Source organism: Merops nubicus, unplaced genomic scaffold (genome assembly GCF_000691845.1).
Source record: "Merops nubicus isolate BGI_N331 unplaced genomic scaffold, ASM69184v1 scaffold3537, whole genome shotgun sequence".
Lineage (NCBI taxonomy): Eukaryota > Metazoa > Chordata > Aves > Coraciiformes > Meropidae > Merops > Merops nubicus.
The window spans coordinates 22730-44152 of NW_008618147.1; the positions used below are offsets into that span (position 1 = coordinate 22730).

The 21423-nt window shown below is 37.5% G+C and overlaps 1 protein-coding gene across 1 annotated transcript in view; it reads right to left on the reverse strand.

The window, feature by feature from the left end:
• Positions 1 to 21423, reverse strand: part of CEP89 (centrosomal protein 89kDa) — a gene marked incomplete at its 5' end in the record, with an annotated part of 34223 nt that overhangs the window by 3165 nt on the left and 9635 nt on the right. The window contains 6 exons of the mRNA XM_008943336.1: positions 2585 to 2754; positions 12961 to 13050; positions 16344 to 16485; positions 17153 to 17320; positions 18210 to 18390; positions 19836 to 19951. Coding sequence (XP_008941584.1) covers positions 2585 to 2754; positions 12961 to 13050; positions 16344 to 16485; positions 17153 to 17320; positions 18210 to 18390; positions 19836 to 19951 — 867 coding nt within the window. The remainder of the gene's footprint in view (positions 1 to 2584; positions 2755 to 12960; positions 13051 to 16343; positions 16486 to 17152; positions 17321 to 18209; positions 18391 to 19835; positions 19952 to 21423) is intronic.

A 21423-nucleotide genomic window follows, 5' to 3' on the forward strand; every position in this document is an offset into this window, starting at 1 on the left:
CTGAAGTGCAGCAGTTCTACCTACCTTTAACTACTGTCCCTTTGCACATGACTTACAATATATACTTGACCTAGAAAACTCAAAGTGTCCTGTGGAGTGAGACGTGAGGTGTTTATGAACCTGGTTTTCTACCCTAGAACTACATTAACAACTTCGTTTATATCTGAAACATGTATTTCATTTAAGGGAAGGTATGTGATAATGATGACTGTTAAGATCACTCTGACCAGTAAAAGGGTCATGATTATCAGCTGCCTGAAGACCAGAAAGCCATACTGCTGTCAGTTCTTTAGGTGAAAGGCTGCTGGGAATTTCCAGTCTTCTCTAGCAAAGGCTGTAATTATTGAAGATACCTCTACCAAGCAGCTTTAGAGAAGGTAAAATTTGCTTATCTTCAGAAGCTTTAAAAGCTTTTATTTATCAAAAGAACAATTATATCGATATGCATTTCTCTTTGAAAACCAAGTGGAAAAAAATCCATTCCAGGGCTGTTAATTTCTGATGCCTGAAGTGGTAACTTCCCTTGTTTTTGTAAGAAAACTTACCACAACAACAGATGTAAACTGTAAACTTTTAGAATAAAGGATTTCATGGCAGTAGCTAAGATTGGCTTGGTAAGAGTTCCTAACTCCACTATTAAAGTTAAATGTAAGAGCAAAAGCATTTATATGAAAAGTTCTCTATCTTCACCTATTTACAGTGCTTTTGACTAAACTGACTGTGGTTAATGCCTTAAAAAGTAGTTTAGTTTGTTTTATAGTCTTTGTAAAGAGAAACTGTAACTTGAATAAAATGGAAGATGAGCTGTCCAGTCAGCTTACCCTCAGCTGAATTTTAAACCATCTTTTCTGCTTGAATGTGGAATGTTACTTTGATTTTCATTACTTGAAATGTACAACACTGAAATTAGAGAAGCTAATACACAAATACTGTATTTGCTTACCTTAACGTTTATACAGGTATTATGAACTATCAGCTAGGCAGTTTTCTGGACTATAAATTTACTCTGTAAATAGAGATAGTGGAAATAAATGTAAATGTTTGGTACCGTGCTGGCAGCAATGACTTTGGTTGCCAAGCTGCAGGTGACCAGCAACATCTGAACTGCAACTAGTTTTAACTTCCTTACTTCTGTGACCGTGTGGAGAGAAGGGAGAGAGAAAATAAAAAGCCTTGTAAAACCAGAAATACACAAAACTGACTAAAATATGTTTAATTTCTGGCAGACAGGCATTACATAGGTAATTAAGATTACTTTAGGAAACTATATTACCATAATACTTAAAATGAATAAAGGAACATGAGGAAACAAGTTTAAATGAATGGTATCAGCCATATGACTTCTATCTAGTCTATATCTCCTCTCTTTTAGTTTAAAGCCCTCATCCCTTGTCCTGTCACAACAGGCCCTGCTAAAAAGCCTCTCCCCATCATTTCTTAGACACCTCCTTTTAGTACTGGAAGGCTGCAATAAAGTTTCCCTGGAGCCTTCTCCAGGCTCCACAAGCCCAACTCTCTCAGCCTGGCCTCACAGCAGAAGGGTTCCAGCTCTGGGATCATTTCTGTGGCCTCTGGACCCACTCCAGCAGGGCCACGTCTGTCTTGTGCTGAGGACTGCAGAGCTGGATCCAGACAGGTGGTGCCTCAGGAGAGCAGAGCAGCAGAACTGCCACCCTTGACCTGCTGGCCGCTCTGCTTTTGATGTTGGGAGCCCATGTCGGCAGCCACAGCCAGCTAGAAATGTGGAATAGGCAAAATACTTTCTCATGCAGATTTTGGAGATCAGTGAGAAGTTCATTATACAGTTCCCAGCTGCTTACACCTGTTCAGTAGCACTGTTCCTGAAAGGAAATGTGCTGATACAAGGTAGGTGATACCAAGCCCTGTTTTTCTATTGTCTCTAATCTATTATTTCACAATGGCAGAGATTACTTGCAAAATATCTGCTTAATTACCTCTCCTAAGTTGTAAAAAGTATTTCCTGGATGCTGATAACATGATTGTGCTATGAAGCCTTCCACTACCAGAGGGGAAAAATACCTTTAAAGGACTCTGTATTTAAAGGGTATTTCAACACTGACAGTTGGAATCTTGTACCATCTGCTAAATTATCTTTTCATCTTTAAACCAATGTCACTTATTACCAGAACAGTAAGGGAGATTCAAAAGGAAATCCACCATATGCATACTCATTAGATTCCTTTAATCTCCTACTATTCTGAAAACTCTTGAGGGTTGCAGAGGAGACAGTGTTCAGTCTTTAGCAGAAAATGCTGTTAAATAAGGTGTATCTTGGTGATTTCTATCTCCCCCCTACCCCATCTCTTTTTAAGAAGAAATCTTAAGAACAGCAGTAGTCATCCAGAATAAATTCCTCCTTCAAAATGTTCTTCTTGGTGCTGGAAATTAAGAGGAGTGTTTTGGTGTTTTCAGTATAGCTGCATCAAGAGTGAGAAAAGACACCTGGAGTACACCAGAGGCGGCTCTGATGAAAAGCAGGAGCCTGTGGCTGTGGCAGTTGCCTCTCCCCACCCCTTTTACCCATCAGATCTAAGTGCATTGCTTCTGCCCGACTGACTTTTACCTCTTCTGCTGCAGCACTTCATCAAGGGTCTCCTGTTTGTCTTGCAGCAGGCGCTGGAGGTGCTTCATTTCTTGCTGGTACCGAGCTGTCTTCCCTGCAAATTCTTTCTCCTGCTCAGTCATTTTGAGACTAATATCTCCAAGCTTTCCAGCTGCTTGCTTTTTATATACCTGTGAGGGTTAAAGATAACGGGGAAAATGTGACTATGGGAGAAATAAGGACAACTCACTACCAACAAAAGAAAACAGCTAGAGATACTAGTTGACAGTTTAATCTTTACATCAGTGCTGCCCTGCTTAAATACGTCAGGTAGGTTGCATTTTGGTTTTTTACCTATTTGTTAATTTGAAGCTATTACACTTGTACTTTGTTCTACATGTAAAAGCAGTGTGTACAGTGAATACCATACCATATGTCTGCCTGAGTGAAAAGAATTAGCTGTAAAAAAAAAGGGTTTGTTTTCAAAGATGCTGAGCTATGCTTTATAGCACGTGTTGCTTACCACTTGTCCAACAGTCACATTTATTAATGTATACCATGACCAAGTGTTTGTGTTCTGCTAGTTGTTTACTCTTAATACTCAGAGGAAGAAAAGATTGGTTTCATGTTCCAAGATATCCTCCTGCTTCACATAATAGTTCCTTCTGTTCAGCAAAGCACAAGTGATTTTTCTGCTTATTTGCTATAATAACCAAAGGGGTCTTGCTTCAATCTCCAAACCAAGAAATCCTTTTTGTACAAAGTGATTTTGCCTTCTGAAATAACCTCCCTATTAAATTACATAACCACACAAGGCATTGACAAATACAGCTTGTGTGTTGTTACACATTTCTACAAGCTGCTGCTTTCGACAAAAACAACAGGTATTGATCCAATATTAGCTTTTTTCCCATGATGACATACAGAATACTTAAACTGCTATTGTATTTGCAGAATGCAGTGCCTAATACACGCTCTAGGACAGAATTTTGGGATGGGAGGACCACCTTTAATGAAACTGCAAACTCTTTAGTGAAGCTCTGAAAATACTGCTACTCATGTCTTGCTAATAAAAAGCTTTATCTATGGTGTTAACAACTACCGTTTTGTCTTCATCTGAATCAGAGCAGAAAGTTAGAGTATGCCTTTTGGAAGAAGAAAAAAGGGGGGGAAGAACCCAACAATAACACATTTTTAGGTATGTGCTGCAAGCTACATAATCCTTTCCATAGAATGGTTCCTGTTTAGCTCTTGTAAAATGTGTCTTCTCGGATTTCCACTTTCTGGAGGTGATAGGGTAGTGATAAATAATAAAAATATAGACCACCAATCATTCAATATTTAAGGCTGACTTCCATAGTTGCTGATATTTTTTTTTTTCCTTTTTTCTTCTAAAAAAAAAGAATTAGAAGCCTTTAAGTTAACCAGTTACATCACTCAACCTTTTAGATTCCCAAAGAAATCTTCAAAGTGCAGAGTTAGATGCTTGCACTTCTAAAGCTATGGGAGGATAAAGGTAAATGTTGGGTTCCTTCTGAGGAGAGGGTGGCTTAGAGCTAGCCTAGAGGAAGTGCAGAGCACAGGAGAACAGCTGGACTTTCCCCTCTGTCAGTAAATGCCTCCTCCAGCTCCGGCTGGGAACCTCAAAAGCTCTATTTAGGGTAGGTGCCCTAATTGTTTCAGAGAACTCCAGCAAGCTTCCTCTCTTTTATCACAAAAAGCTGATAAAGCAGCCAATGATAATTGATATAACCCCTTTTATTTGTGTTATCTCGTGGTCATTGACCATCCAGCTAGTGGCAGGTCTGTCTTTTAAGCTGCACTCTGCCCGAGATGGTTCAGGTCTATAATATCCCCTATGACTCCTACTTATCCCATAGGTGCCTCTGTTGGCTGGCAAGCCTGCCCTCCATGTGCCAAGTTGCAAGATGAATGGGGCACAAAGGGCAGAAGTGCAGCACCTCCTGACCTAATGAAGCTAGGGCATGAGCCTAGATCTGAGGGCTGTGCAGTTCCCAGCTGGCTCCTAGGGCTGATGATAACCAAGCCTACTCCGAGCACAGACGCTGCCTCAGCAGCACTGCAGCAGGATGGGTGAGGAGTGCCTGCACTGCTCCATGCTTGGCCACGGGGGCTGGGGGGGTTCTGGGCACACCTCCAGGCCCAGCTGCTGGCACTTACAGACCCTTCACAGCAGGCTCCTGCCTTCAAACTGATCAACACAACCGCTTATTGGTTGTTTCTGAAGTGAGGCGGGTAGCAATAAACATTTTCAGGAAGAGGGTGATAGCTGGAAGTGGTAATCTTGTCCTCTAGAGCTGGAGAGGGAGTCTGCCCAAGGTCATGGCATCACAGGTCTATAGTGAGCACCCAAGGTGAGGAATGATCCTGGATGCAGCAGCTGGGACTGAAGAGGAAAAAAATTACGCTCTTCTAAAGGAGTTTCAGGCAAACTCCTGTGGACCATAACTGTTCTACACCTTGGGTACTTTTTACAATTACAAACTGGAGAATTCTGAACAGAGGGCAAACAAAACATTTCTACAAACGTGGGCTGCTGGCCATGACATGTGTAATGATCTGGTCCTGCCTTTGTTGAGGCAACAAAGCTATTTCCTGTCCATCACATAGGGGTTTTCTCCTTTACCAGTAAAAATCAGTGCAGTCCATTTCAAAAGATCAAAGTACCCCCTGAAGAAAACTGTCTCACTGTCTCTATAGGTGTTAAAATTATGATCCTAAGAGAACTGCCCAGTAATAGGACCTCATTTAAATTTTCACTGGGTGCTACTGAATGTTGCCAGTTGTCTCCCATGGCAGCTAAAATCTTTGAAGATACATTAATTAGGATCACAAACAAGTTTCTCCGGGGCTGTTTAAAAAGTCATATATTATGGCAGGGAAGCCCCTTTTTAGTAGCAGGTAAGGACAATGTTTGTACCTATAACCTTCCCAGTAAAACTGGATTGTGACAGATGAAAAGTGATGGCCTACACATTCAGAAGTTCTAGTTCATTCTTCATTCTAAAAGAATGTCTTTCATCAGACAGTACTGTGGTGCTAATAGATGAAACATTTCCTCACAAACACTAGACTTCTGGTCTGTTAAGGTTTTTTCCTCTGATTCTTAAAACCTCTATTCAGTCTCTGTGAAAAGGATGTGAACAAAATGTAGAAACTTAAATTGAAAAGACAACAAAATCAAGAAAATGTTCAGCTGTAGTGTTATATGCCACAGTAAATAAACTTTCTGAGTTGCAGATTGATATTGGCACACAGATCATAGAATCCTTTCGGTTGGAAAAGACCTTTAAGATGGTCAAGCCCAACCACTGACAAAGGGTAAATGGTTGGGAAATCAATTAAAAAGGGAAAAGCTGTTTATCCTGCAAAAACTTTAAAACAGTGTCCAAAGGTAGGAGATAGTTGTGTGTGTAAATGACCTGCTTTGAATAATCTAGTATTAGATAAACAGAAGTGACTTTGTATTTGAGACATAAAATTGACAAAAGAAAAGGAAACTGTAATTTCTATCACTTGAGTATTACACATTATTCCTGAGTACCAGGAAGATTGGAAGCACTTTACAAACTAATCCAATATTGTGAAAGAAATTTAAAGCTGCAATTATCTTAAAATTTAATATCTCACTAGAGAAATTACCCTACACAAGCTATTTCCTTATTCTTATCTTATTCTATTTCTGTAATCTATTTATCTTTAACCTATTTCTATCTTAATTATCTTCTCCTACTCTAAGTGGAGTATGATAAAGTATTCCATGCCCAAATAGAACAGAGCTTGCATAAATACAGGAGAAGCCTCAAGTTTATTTCATCTTCCCCCTGGTTTTTGAACTTGTAGGTTGAATGTGTCAAATTTTAAAGGTCTCTACAACCAGGAAAACTACAAACATCTTTTTAAGAAATTTGGGGGGTTTCTTGTAATGGCAAGCTTTGGAGAGCTGAAGGAAGGTTTGGCAAGGCTGAATTTCCATTTTCTGAGTCACACTGCAAGTGACTCAGTTTTAATAACTTTATGAAAGTGAGCACTGCTACAACAGTAAGACAGATGAATAACTCTGGGCTTGTAGTGTTAGGGCAACATTTAGGAAATACTTGCTCTTGTTACATTTCAAGTTTATCCTAAGAGGTTCAAAAGGCTTAACCTGAAGTTTTAAAAGGTACTTTTGTGCTAACGTTAAATGCTTACTGCTGATTTCATTTCTTACATATAATATGCCACCACTCTCCTGGCAGAGATTTTTTATCTTCCTCCACAAGCTCTAGTAACAAAGTAACTCACAAAACTTTCTGATGTATGCAGTTTCTTCTACCCCAAGGAGATAACGTGGCTCTTAGATGTGGTAGGTTAATGCTTAGGGGAAAAACAAACATGAAAAATACATAAATTTAGTGATCAGCTGTCGTGTGTAATCTCTTGTTTTGGAGATTACCCATTGCCAGCAGCAATCAGATAAAATTTCTGTAGTTGTTACTGTACAGCTGAAGGGTTGTTAAAAAAAAAGAAAAAATAAATCCTAAAGACAATTCCATTCTTGTTAGGAATTGTAAGAATGCAAAATCCTGCTGTAGAAAAGATGACTTTTTAGTTTGTTGATGTGACAAATTTGAGTATCCGTTACTAATTTGGAATCTTCTACATGTAGTATTTAGGTGTTTCTAGTTTCTCTGCAAACTTATTTTGGCTCCCACATGTACTTTGGAGGGGCTTAGTGTGGTCATTTGTTCTTATTCAGAAACTGCCAATCATCTAAATTTATTATTTGGCTTTGAAACCCCAAAAAATATTCTAGCAGGAACTCAGCACTACTTTAAGAAGAATTTTTGAGTTCAATAAACTGCCATCTCTGCTAAAAAAAAATTTCCTTTAGGATCTTTACTTGTGAGTGGTGGTTCTTTTTAGAAGGGTTAAGGAACCAACATGCAAAAATTAAACTAAATTATCCCTGAATAGCACAGGGGGGCCAGGGGAGTAGATAACCTTTGTCTAAGGGCTCATGCCTTTACTCAGCCTGGGAAATAGGGGAATTATAAGAAGTCTCAGAGGTTTCTACTCTTCTGCAACTTTAGATGTTTGTTAATTTGGGGGATTTGTTAACCATTATATGACTCTGTATTGCAGTTATATGCCTGGCTTATGTCTGGAAAACCAGAGGTCCACTCTGACTGTGCTGGAAAGGGCAAATTGCTCTTTCTTTTCTACCTTTTTGAGAACACACAAATAATGAATTCCTCCATTTCCTATGCCCTGCTTAAACAGGACTGACTGAGAGAAAAGCCACTTGCCAGAGATGAAAGCATGATCCTGTTTCAGACAAAAGCTGAGTAAGTATGTGCTTATCTCTCTGTCCTATGCATGCATACAGACCATCTCAGGTGTGTGAAAAGAAAACCTGAAGGACAGAACACTTGTTTCTAGTGACCTTTCCTTATGAGTAACTTGAAGGTATTTCCTTTCAGTTTTGGTTAAAATTCCCATTTTCTATGTGAACACTGTTAACTCTTGGGAATAACCTACCTAGTATACACCACAGACTTACATGACTCGTTTAGGGGTTCTTTGTATACTTCTGCTAACATCACAAAATCTGAAAGATCTTGAATGTATCCTGGAATAGAGGGAAAAACAGGTGTCCTGGTATATATATGCTGTATTACCTGGGCCCTTGCATCTCCCAGTTGGTAATCTGGGACAAAAATACGAGTGTGTGTTCTAGCAGATGTTATCCTGCCCAATAATTTAAAAATCTGGGAGAAGAATTAGTTCTGTGGGTCTTTCTGTTATATTGGTTTTGCTCAGTTTGCATGTGAGGAGAAGGAGGCAGCCACTTATATTGATGTTAACAGTGGATGGCATGAACAGGTACAAGCAGGACTTGCTTTTTAACCCTGTTCCTCTGGCAACTTTGTATGTGGTAAGAATTAGGGCAGAAGGGTTAAGATGCTGTTCTCATGTTCTGATTCACAGATCCTCTTTTATTTTGACTATGATTACAGTCCCTATAGGAAAGACATAAAATTGAAAAGGTTTTAATAACATTATCTGCGATTATATGACAGTCAGGATGCAAAAAGTAAATTTGTGCATCTTCTTAAGAGACAGAATCCTTGTCTCCACCCTGTCCCTGAAATGGGAAACATTTTAGTGGGCCAGGCACATGCTTAGAACAATGAAAGTAAGATGGCTACATGTCTCTTGGGTGTTCTGAGGTGTTCAAACTTTCCAGTGAAAAGTAAGAAAGACTTCAGTGCATTTTAGATTTCTCCCTTTAGTTTTATTCACTTTCCCCTGATGTGAAAGTAAGGGGCAAATTGCATGTGGTTAAGGCCTATTCTTTAGGACTGACAGAACCACAGAAACAGTTTCTTCTGTGGCTGCATCACAAAAATGGCAATAAAACTTGAATTTTCAAGGGCAACACAATGGAGAGAAAAGCCAGGTGTGCAGCGAGACTTAAATCCCTGGAATCCTGACATTAGACCCAAAGCCCATTTCCCAAAGTTCAAAAGAAGTACCCTTGCTTCACTTGGATGTACTCAGTGTGCACAGCTGGTTTACAGGGAGCAAGCTCTGCAATGGTTACAGGCATTTCTGAGGTACACAGTTCCTCAGTGTTCAGGAAGTGTTAAGAACAAACCTTCCATGCTTTCTCTTCACCAGCAGCAATTTTGTACTCTAAATGTCATATATACAAAGGTAGCAGGAAAAAAACTAAGGCCAGCCTGTTTAGTAAAGTTGCTTGAAAATGAGAGTGGGAGATGCTAGTTATCTTGAGTATAAAGGTTGTTTCTACCTATTTTTACTAAAACCTTATGACTGACAAAATTACTATCAAATAGAGAGTCAGAATCCATGACATAACTTGGTATAATCTGACTCCTTTTTGCCAGTGTGCCTAATTTAAAGATGAATTACAGTTGTATTGAAGGAGAGGAAGTGGCACCTGATGATGAACTGGAGTGCAGAGCCTGTTATCAGAGATTTACTGTTCATAGTTGTAAGCCCAAAATCTTGGATTGTCTTCACAGAACTTGTGACAGATGTTTGACTAAAATACTTCCTAAGGGAGATGGATTGCCCTGTGTTAGCTGCCCCTTTTGCTACCATGAGACAGAGCTGCATCAAGTTAAGGGACTCCCCAGTGATACAAATACAATGTCCATGCTCATATTAAGAACCAAACGAGCATGGAATTCTGACTATAAAGAAGTAGTTTTAACACCAAAAACCATGGCTTCCTCAAGTCCCTCCCACAGATCATCAAACTGCTTAGTAATTACAATTATGGAAGTACAAAGAGACTCCCCAAGGACTCCCAGTGGAAGTAATGCCTCAGATTATATGCCTGACCATGGCACTGAGTCAGTATCTTTAAGTTCTCCAGGTCAGCTAAACCAAGGTCTCTTTTCAAAGCTGTGCAAGCATGTACCCAGAGTACTGGTATGGCTGCTTGGATTACTTTATTTGCATTCCCTCCCTCTTGGCATCTATTTACTGGTGATTCAGAAAGTGACCCTAGGTGTTGTGTGTGAGTTTTGCTCCATCCATGTCTCATGTATGGCTTCTGCCAGTGCCTCTGCCATGGAATTTGTGACTGCTCTTCCTGAAGCTGACATGCAGTGTTTTATCAACTGGTAAATTTTTAACTGAGCCATAAAACAACTTCATTGCAAACTTTAACCTTTATGGACTGCTAAAACTGTATATAGTAGGACATAATATATTTGTGTTAAAGCACAGTAACTTGTGTGAATGCTGGCAAAATGACAACATGGTGGTGTTGGGTGTTTTCTTTTGCTATAAAGATGGTGGTTACTATCACCTGATCCTGAAGTTGCAAACTATTTTAGACCATCATCTCATTATCTGTGAATAGAAAAGGTATTTGAAGGTTATTTGTTTTTTTTTTTAAAAAAAACCACTCCATTCTGATAAAATAATTGTCACTGTTTTTAAAAATGGAGCTCAGAAATGCTCTGTTTATTGCCTGTTAATAAGTCCCATGACAAGCTAGTTCAGATTTGAGTAAAAACTAAAGTTGCATTAAATATGCTTCTCTACAATCAGATTTCTTCTGGAAAGTTATGAGTGACAAGTGTTGTGACACTTGTGGTTGGATCTTAAAGGGCCAACTAAAGAACAGGTTTTAAGTAAGCTTTAACATTTTGAAAGATTCAGTATGCCTGAAAAATTGTCTTACAGATGCCCAAGTATATAAAACTAGAAATGAAACCAATTTGTTTTCAGAACTAAAATGCCAAAGTAAATGGTTTCCTTAAAATAATTCCTGCACACACACACACAAAAAAAATTCTGAATATTTGTTTTCAACCCATTTGATACGACTCTACTGTTATTTTCTAAATTTCAGATGGTTGTACTGATAACCTATAAAACCTTTTGCACAGTGAATGACATTATAAAGTTTACAGTAATTGCTAACTCCCAAACTAAAAACAGATATTTATAAAGAGAATCACCTTTAATTTGCTAACTTAAGCGTACACAGTTTAAAATATGTAATAAAGCTGTGTAAATAAATATTGACATGGTTTTGAGTTTTATTTTAGCAATAACCTGTTGTTTAGTTTGAGAGACTTTTGGTTAATAACAGATCTGCCAGATCTTGATTTATTTTGACACGTCTAGAAAAACAAAACCCCAGGACTTTTGTTCATTGACTTTCTCCAGAAGAATTCACTCAAAGGAAGAACTGCAGACCAGAAGATGAGATCCAGCTGTATGTGGAAAGCAGAAAGGATTCCCTGAGAGGGAAGTGAGCAGTGGAGTGGAACTGCCAGCGCTCTGAACGACCGCTGCCCGCACCGCGCGTGCCGTGGGTCTGCAGTGGAGAGCAGCTGAACCACCTGCCCCTCCTCCTTTCCTACCCTCAGAAAACGTTTGCAGTGAGGTGAAAGAAGCCCCAGCCTAAGATATTTTTGGATGAGCTTGTGCCTGCAGAGATACAAGGCCATGAGTTCACCAGAAGGTAACTGTATGATACCTGTTATGTCTAAAAAGTAGAAAATACAGACTCACATTGTAGTCACTTCAAGTAACACAAACTTGTAGTCTAGAAGCTTTTCTCTGATCATAATAATCCAATGGCTGTATGCTCTAATTGGTATGATATAAAGTGTATTTCTTATCTTGTATCTTGCTGAAATAGCTGAAGATGGCCAAAAGCCAATGCAAAACACCCTTTTCTACGATAAGAAATAGCATTCACACCCATATTACTGATAGCTGCACACTACCCTGTCAGGTAAATGAATCCATTTTAAACACTATTATCACTGGAGAAAGATTATACCTAAATACCTCATAAGCAGTTTATCCTGTAACTCAACATACAGGGCAGTTACCCAGTTTCTAATTTTCCAAAGCAGCTGAGAGCATCTTTCCTCTAGCTGATATAAGCAGATAAATGAATGATATAGGTTGGAGGTCTCAACTGCATAGGGAGTACATAGCCTTAAAGTAACCTCCTGTTCAAGTTTCATGGTTTCTAGAATTGTGCATGAACTGTGGAGGCAAACATCTATCTTGCAAGTGAAGAATCCTTTTGCCTTTTCACAGTCACATGAGTTTTTACCAGCAGCATGTGCAATACAATCTGTCATGTTTGAGGAACTGCATTACATATGGGGATTAAAAAAGTCTTGTGACTGAAAAAAAACCAAACTAAAAACTTGACATTGTATTTAGACTTAGGAAAATGTTTTGGTTGGTTTGTAAACCAGATATCCTTCCTTTTTAGAGTTTACAGTGAAAGCAATTATGGTAGCACCAAAGATGTTAAAACAGAAAAGTTTCAGATGTACTTCCTGCCATATGTGGTTATCCAGCAATTACACACTACTCTTTGTATTTGTTTAGAGAGTTGTAAAGATAACCTATAGTGTATTCTCTAATTAGGCTAGATGTTTGAACATCCTCTGAGTTTCTAAGACTCTAACCCTACAGCCATATGAAAGTACTTGATGATCATCATACACACAAGATAACATTTTCCATTCTTTCAAATCTAATGGTAATGGATTTCAAGTTCAAGCATTAGTACAGCCTCAAGAGAGTAGCAGAGAGAATAATTTGCTTACACTACAGAGATAAAAAAATACAAATAAACTATTTTTACAAATAGTTCTCTGGGTAATGATGTAAATGCGGCAGACATGCAGTGTAAAAATACAATGGAAAACGATATTAAAGATATTTCTGAAAACTATAATGATGATCTATTGTGCTTTTTAAAAACTATTTATAAAATAATCTGTAAATATTTTATAAAACAATTGGCAAAAATTACTGACTTTTCTCATTAAAAAACCCCATAACATTTTACATAATATTTAGCTAGAAACACTAGTTACCTTAACTTTTTCTTCCAGTCTTCCTAAGCGCAGACTATCATCCACAATTTTTTTGATAACACCATGATTCTGATTTTCCAAACATCTGGCCTGCAAACATACACTATATGTAACTAAATGTAATCATTAACAAGGGCATACAAAATACATACACTGAAGAAGACAAAGTTATTCTGTTTTGAACTCAAATAGTCTGAAGAACCACGACGGAAAAAGAATCCTGAAAATTATTCTAGTAATGGCTAATTAGTAATTTGTCAACTGACTGTGAATACTCTCTCACTAACAGAATACCCTGAAATAGTTTTATTCTGAAAGGATCATAGCTACTGATACTGTAAACCCAACCAATTCTGCATGTTCTTCTGCAGATGTATGTATGTATGTATGGAGGGATCCCATTCTTACGCGTGTGACTCAACCCCTCTGGGTCAGATCGTGTAGTCTGCTCTCAAAAGAGCCCTTGAAACTGGCAGGGACTCAGGCAAGAAATCTGACATGTGGTTTATGAAAAGCCTCTGGTTTGTGACTGTTTCCATCATTTCATAAGCAGTGCGTTCTCAGATATAAAAAGCAAAGCAAATAAAACCTGGATGAGATGTAAACAATGAAATAATTTTAAGACCTTAGGAAGCTTCAACTGTTAAATCCGCTGGAAAGCATTCAAGAGAGAAATAACCACATTTTAGAATCAGCACAGTCAGACACCTTGAAATCCTCTCCAGAGGCACATCTCCTTTCACAGAAGCCAGAATTAGCTGACATACATCACTGGAGTCTGTGATTCCATGCTGGGGCAGTGACATTCTGATTTACTGAATCATACAACACAATAAAAGAATCATTTTGACAGTTGCTAATTCAAGACTACAGTTCATCATCAGTGTCACACTACCAAAATTGTTTTAAATTTGTGGCTGCTTTGTTTTACTGGATTTATTAGCAGGCTGTCACTGTTCTTGGAAATAGTGAATTTAAAAGCATTTATTTTTGTGGAGATGTGGTTAGTACAAATTTTTTAACTTAATCCTCGTTAAAGTAAGAGCATAGGCTAATTTCTTAGAGCACTGTATCCTTTCTGCTTTCCCTATTCTTCTGGATTAAATCTGCAAAAAATGACTTTCAATGCTTCAGTCAGTGAATTACAGAAGATGGAAGGCTAAGGTAATTAGTTGAACTGAGTAAATATACATGACATTACTGAATTTTGAGGTGGGAGAATAAGAATACATTTTGAATTACATGCCATGCTCAGTAGTGGCTCTTCACTATCATTAGGGTCTGTCTCTAATTAATTTTCTTTTGTTGTTTTGTAGGCCTTGCCATTATCAGGTTACCTGACTACAAGATGACTGCAGTCTAACTTTCTGCCAAGGTAGGCTTTAAGTTCAGTGATCAGAAGTAGGAACAGGTTGTTCTGATTCAGCTTTACCAGGCAGAAAAGTAACCTGGATATTTAAAGGTTTTACTGACACTAGACTATTTCAGTAGAAAAGTTTATCTCAGAGTATCTCTACTGTCAGCTTAAACAGAGTAAATTCATTAAAAAAATTGATCCATAAATATTTATTTCCTAGGGAAAAAAAAAAGCTAAATCATGTGTGGCAAGTACCTGTGTGTCATCATTATACACACGCACACCAGAAAACAGAGTAGATTCATTAAAAAAATTGATCCATAACAGAATCCATAAAAATTTATTTCCTAGGGAAAAAAAAAGCTAAATCATGTGTGGCAAGTACCTGTGTGTCATAATTATACACACGCACACCAGAACGTGACACAAAAGGAAAAGATAAATTCTGTTTTGCATGACAGGACTGGCTTCTAATTGCTGGATCAGTTTATGTCTAAAGAAAGGCAGGCCATAGCTGGCTGCATTTTGGGTTGCTTTCCATGGACCTACTCTGAGCTTTTCACCTGTGCATGAAACTTGATTTTCTGGTGTGTACTTGCAAGTGCAGGTTTCAGAAGGGAAGAATATGATGTCACATACTGCACACTTGTAAAGACAGGGTTAACACTACCTTGTGGTGATTAAAGTTATGTTCAGACATCTTTCCTTCTGAAACAGGTTTTTACTGCTAAAAGTATTCTGAACATCTACTAAGACTATTATTAAGCCAAACAGCATACCTTGTACTTACTGATAATTCTGGATCTCTGTGGTATTTTAACGTGGTATGCTGAATAGTTGAAAGCAGATATACCAGAGATTGAGAGATAAGAACAAATTCTCCAAATTCCTACAAGACATTTACTGTGTCTAGTTTCACAATCTTAAAGTCCAGTTTGCTATGGACAGGGATTTGAGTTTGGTCACCATGGTTCCTCTTCTCGAATTAGGAATTAACCACTATAGAATCTTTTTACTCAACACCGAGGACAATCTTTGTCTCCTACTTGAACAAAAGAGGCAAAAGAAGCTTTATTTTAACAAAGTTTTGTGAAATGGTTTCCAGGACCAATTTGAAGACAGGGTACCAATATGTAAAATTGACATTGTGTCCAAGATCTTGTAAAAGAAAATTAAGTGTGCCTATAAAAAGCCCAGTAACTTTCATGCCAGATGCTTCCACTAAACAGAAGTTGTTCCAAAACTCTCAACTAGCCTGTCAGAATGACTGCTCACCAAAAAGAGCACGTGCACCCACAGCAGACAGTCTGTACAAATTGCTTCAAGGGTGATAGTTTACCTTCAGATTCAGAAATGTGTATTAAAAATTTATGATTGTGTGCTACTTTTCAATATGTGTAGCTTCAACAATGAAGCCAGTCTCTAAACCTAGATTAGAAAATTCTTCTAAATTGGATATATCCCATTACAGACCTCAAAACTAACATGAGTTAAGGCTTAATTATGGTACCGCCAGAAACCAGGGTAGTTGCTTTTAACCAATCTTCTAGAAAATAATCTTTTGCTGCCTCTATCCTATTTGCAGAGGTCTATTTAAATAGCCAAATCCTTGTCCCATAATTTCTTTGTTGATAATTCAAATTAACAATGAGTTGTGCCACTCATGATAAATGTGCCACTCATGATGATAGATGTGTGAAATATCAACTAGATAATATTAATTATTTAAAGGCAATTACCAGCAAAATAAGATGATCACGTTCCTGAGTTATGTTCTCCACCAAACCAACAAGGTTTGTTAGATAGTGACGGGCTGCAGCTTCTTTTTCCACTGCTTCCTCCAACTGTAGCTTCAACAGGCCTATTTTCTTCTTTAATCGCCTGTAAAATTAACAGAAGAAAATAGCCAAATCCTTGTCCCATAATTTCTTTGTTGATAATTCAAATTAACAATGAGTTGTGCCACTCATGATGATAAATGTGTGAAATATCAACTAAATAATATCAATTATTTAAAGGCAATTACCAGCAAAATAAGATGATCACGTTCCTGAGTTATGTTCTCCACCAAACCAACAAGGTTTGTTAGATAGTGACGGGCTGCAGCTTCTTTTTCCACTGCTTCCTCCAACTGTAGCTTCAACAGGCCTATTTTCTTCTTTAATCGCCTGTAAAATTAACAGAAGAAAGAAAATCTTCAGATTGGGAATTAATAGTGGCATTAAAAGAACTTCCATTGCATGTGCAAGTCAACTTGTACAAGTCTCAAAGAATCAAATATACTGTTAAAGATGCATTGGCTCAAAATATTTGCAATGCCAGAACTATCATTTCCCACTTTTTGGGGGCTGTTTTTCTTTACAGTACAGTGTGTGAATAACAACAGTAACAACGATTCAAAGCACAATTTGTGCAATGGCTACAAGCTATTTCTTTCTTCAGAAATCTAAAAGTAATATGGTTTTACTTTTTAAAAGTGTTGTGAGCCCATCTCTGAACCACTTGGGTGTATGACAAGATCTGCACATAGTGTAAGACCCTATTTTTCAGATGAGTCCACAAATGATTAATTTATATAGCTAACTACAAGCATTAAAGATAGAATGTTAATTTGCACGTAGACATAGAGAAGTGTACATGAAAACATACAGAGCTTAGCAAAGTTACTTGACACCCAGGCCTTTACATGTGATCAAGATGTCTTTAGAAAGCCTGTTTTTTCTGTAATTAGTAGAAATTACTATGGGATGTCTGACAATATCTTTACTGAAACTTCTGCTGTTATTTTTGGAAATAAAAGTATTTCTATATAAGAAAATAAGAATCTGATAGGACCTGTTAGCCTTTTGTGTCATTTCCATCTCAGTTTCCAGGACCTTGTTGTCAGCCATGAATTTATTTTCCTCTAAAAGCAGTTTCTTGTTTTGAGCTTGCAGTGATGCCATCTCTCCCATTAGAGCTTCCACCTCAGAGCACTTTTTCTCCTGCTCCTGTTGTAAATGGCTGCAAAAACCAACAGTGTAGAACAGGCATCATGTATAGGCCAACTGGACTAAAAAGCCAAGTTACAGTAAGACCCCCATGTTGAAGGCATGAAAAGATGCATTGAGAATGCTTTAATATTCAGTGGTGACATCAGAGATGACAGTCTCATGACATATCAAATCATGAATGAAGCATAATACAAACAAAGGTATTTAAAAAAATCATCCTGACTGCAGTAGAAATAGAACTTAAATTATAAAAATATCCTATATAGTCCAAATGTGTTCCCTTCCTAATTTTTTTTTTCCCAAGAAATTGCTAGCAATGACAAAAAACAAGGTCTGAGAACTTCTCAGGAAGCCACTGTACCAAGAAGCAGTAACTTGTGCTATCCTCAGGCTTGCAAGCAAACAAATTTACAGGATGTCTTTAGGAAAACATTCCTTCACAGACTATGCTTCATGACATCACTTTTGTGTTGTGCTGTTTCATGTTACTTCCATATTATAAAGACTGGAGAAACTCAGTATTTTTAGTTTAGAATTTCAGGGTCCTTCAGACGTTTTTCAAAAGAATAAGAACGGTGTCAATAGAGAGCTTTAAAAAAAATGCTGGCTTTAATGACTCTTCTTCTATTTAATAAAGGTATATTTAGCAGTATGTACACTATGGTAGGAACACTTCTACCAATTTCTCTAGATCTGGGATTTCTTTCTGTAATTTTGATTATCTATAACAATAGATAATATGATAGAATTTCTGACATTTCTTTACTTTTCTTTGTACCACAGTAGTCACCTTCCTAGATTGCCAGCATAAGCTTCCATGCCTCCCACCTATGGAGTGATGCAAATCTGCTCATGTGAATGCTTTGTGGAGTTGCTTCTTTGTAAACTCAGACTCATACCTTTTTAAATCATTCACCAAAGCAAAGTGTTCCTCTGCTGCTATTCTGCTATCCACTTTGGCTTTGAGCTCTTTACAAGTAGAACTCAAAACTTCCAACTGCTTCTGGTACTCTGCTATCTCTTCCTCTTGACTCCGTTTCTTATCTTCTAAGAGCAGGATCTGTTTGGTCAATTTTGAAGCTTTTGGGAGGAAAAAAAAAAAACAAACACAAACCTGATTACAGCAGAGCTAATTCAATCACTTAGTGAAACTCCAAATAAACCAGTAACATGTTAATTCCTAGTTGTTCATAGCATTATGTAACAGTGGATTTGTCAGTTTGCTTGGTATTTTATGTTTGGATTACTTTTTTTGTGTGTGTGTGTTTCAAGCAGTTTGCTTTAGAAAAGCACTACAGACTTCCTCTTCTCAGAGCTATAAGCTATTTGATTATTGAAACATGATCTTACTCTGAAAAACCCTCTGATTCATATTTTATTAATTCAGGTAAAGAACCTAAATGGAACATGACTTTTGTAACCTAGTAGCTAGGTCACACACCTAGAGACTGCCTAGTTTCTGTTCACTGATCTGTAGTATGTATTTCAGTCAGTGGATACAATGCCAAAACAGTTGAAACTTAATGGAAGAACTCCAGCAGAAGACATCAAAATCTGTCAGTGTTTACTAGGGATGTTCTGACAACTCATACCAGATCAAGCTATTTTGATATTTGTGAAGAGGAATACCTGATTTTGGGGTTTTGTCTGACCTTTGGCAGGATGAATAGAGAGAGGTAAACCTCTAAACAAGAAACTCAGAAACTTTAAAAGCAGAAGGGAAAGTATTTATGGAATTAGGTGGCAGGTGAATAAAAAAATTCTGAATCAGAGTAGTGCTATATACGTTCACTTATGGGAACTTTCATCAGTGACTTCTGTTAACTGCATATAATTAAATGTTTTCCAGAACATCCTGATCTCTGAATTAAGATTTCATTTTGCTTTTTAAACTTCACTAAGAAATTTTACTTTCAGTTTGGGGATTTTAAACTATAACATGCTTGTTCTCTTTCTAATATCCAGTCAGAAGGCTATTATGAAGAATAGCCAGAGGAATCTACCAATGCAAAATATCTTTCAAAAGAAAAGTTCATCTTGGCCAAGAAATATTTACAGGCAAGACAAGGAATATCAAGTGTTCTGAGTTCAAACAACTACAAACCTCTGATAAGAGAGCAATAGATAACAGATAATTACTTGAAGATGCATGAAATTTAAGCAGTATCAAATTATAAAAATGTAAAATCAAATACTACTACTTATAGTTAACTGCATTAGGTAATAAACATTGCTTACAAAGCAGAAAATTTAAAAACCCTACAAATTCTAAAATTAACATTTAAATGAGCAAACAATACCTCACAAATACCTACCTGTAAAGTTTAAAATCCTCTTAAATTACAAAAATTAGCATAATGCTCATATTAGTGTTACCGACATGCAGCAACGCTTTGCAGGCAGAGATGAAGTTGGAAAAAAAGCCCCAAACCAAAAATCAACACCCCCCAAACCAAGCACAAGCAAAAAAACCTGCAATAACATCTCTGATGTAGTTCAACTGAATAGCAGTTTGATCACTTTACCTTCTTGAACATGTTGTCTGTTACTATCTTTTGCTTTAGCTTGTTGAATTTCAAGCTGCTCCATCAACAATCTGTTTTCTTCCAAGACCAGCCTGGCCTGAGTTTGCAGCTGCTGCCTGCAATGACAAGCAGCTTATAAATAAAATATAATTCAAATATTAACTTATGTCCATAGAAAAAACACAACTGACTTCCAGCAGTGTAAACTTATAAAATCATATTTGATCCTCTGCAAAAAAACAGATTAAAAACCCTCTCCAAAAGCAATGTCAGGACCCGAGGTAAGTTTACTAGAGACATGAACTCACAACCCTCCAAAATTATATTATTTAAAATAATGCTTAAAATCTTTAACTAAAGCATAAAATCACCACAGAAAGAAGGAAAAATATGTATGTGTGAATTAGAATTGTAACATCACAGAATGGTTGAGATTGGAAGGGACCTCCAGAGGTCATCTGGGCCAGCCCCCTGCTAAACCAGGGGCACCTACAGCCAGCTGCCCAGGCCCATGTCCAGATGGCTTCTGAATATCTCTAGGGATGGAGACTCCACAACCTCCTTTTTTCAGTTTGTGCCCACTGCCTCTTTTCCTGTCACAAGGCACCACTGAAAAGAGCCTGGCTCTGCCTTTACACCCTACCATCAGGCATTTCTATACAGGGATAAGATCCCTCCAAGCCTTCTCTTCCCTAGGTGAGATGGTCCCAGCTCTCTCAGATTTCACTCATATGAGAGAATTAAAGCTACATAATGTGGCCAGATGACTTGGAGACAGCTATGTAACCATCAACTGAACCAAACTTGTTTTGAAAACATGCAATTAATTCTTGGATAGGGCTTAGCTTTACTTTGCTTTGATCTCTGTCAAAATATTGCCTGTGTGTTTTATGGGCCTGTAAAGAATGTGGATATTTAAACTGAACTATCCCAAGTAGAGAACCTTCTGCATAATAGCTAGTTAATAATTCAGGTTTCAAGAAAACAAATATTAGTCTTTCTGATGTTAACAAAAGCTTAAGAAACTATTTGCTGTCCTAATAATAACTTAAAAAGCTGAGAAGCATTAGCCAGAATGCAAGTAGACATACAATTATCAGATGATATCAGATGAATTTAAACACAAGATTTGTCATCCATCAATCAGCAAAAATAGCCTAAACCCAAAAATACCTGATATAATCTGAAATCTATCTATTTTGTTTATATGTGGCCTGACCTAGATAAAAATGCATCATACTGTGTCTAGAACTAGATAAGGACAATTTCCCCTACCATCAAATGATATTCTGAATAAAATTTAAGCTGAACCATACAGGTAACAATTGCTGTCTGGCAGCTGAAAAACAGTCATAAACAGTCTGCCCTGAAGATTTTTGCAAACACAGAAACTGAAGTGGGCTTACACTTGTCTCCATGAAAACCTCTGCACACAGGAGCTTCTAAGTTTAGCTGACTTAATTTACTGGGAAATTTACTGCAGTAGGCGTAGGAGAAGGAAACAAATGCATATCAGCCACTTACAAATTGGTTAATATCTAAGAGTTCATACTGTTTAACCATTGAAGACTGCACATTTTCATCTGAA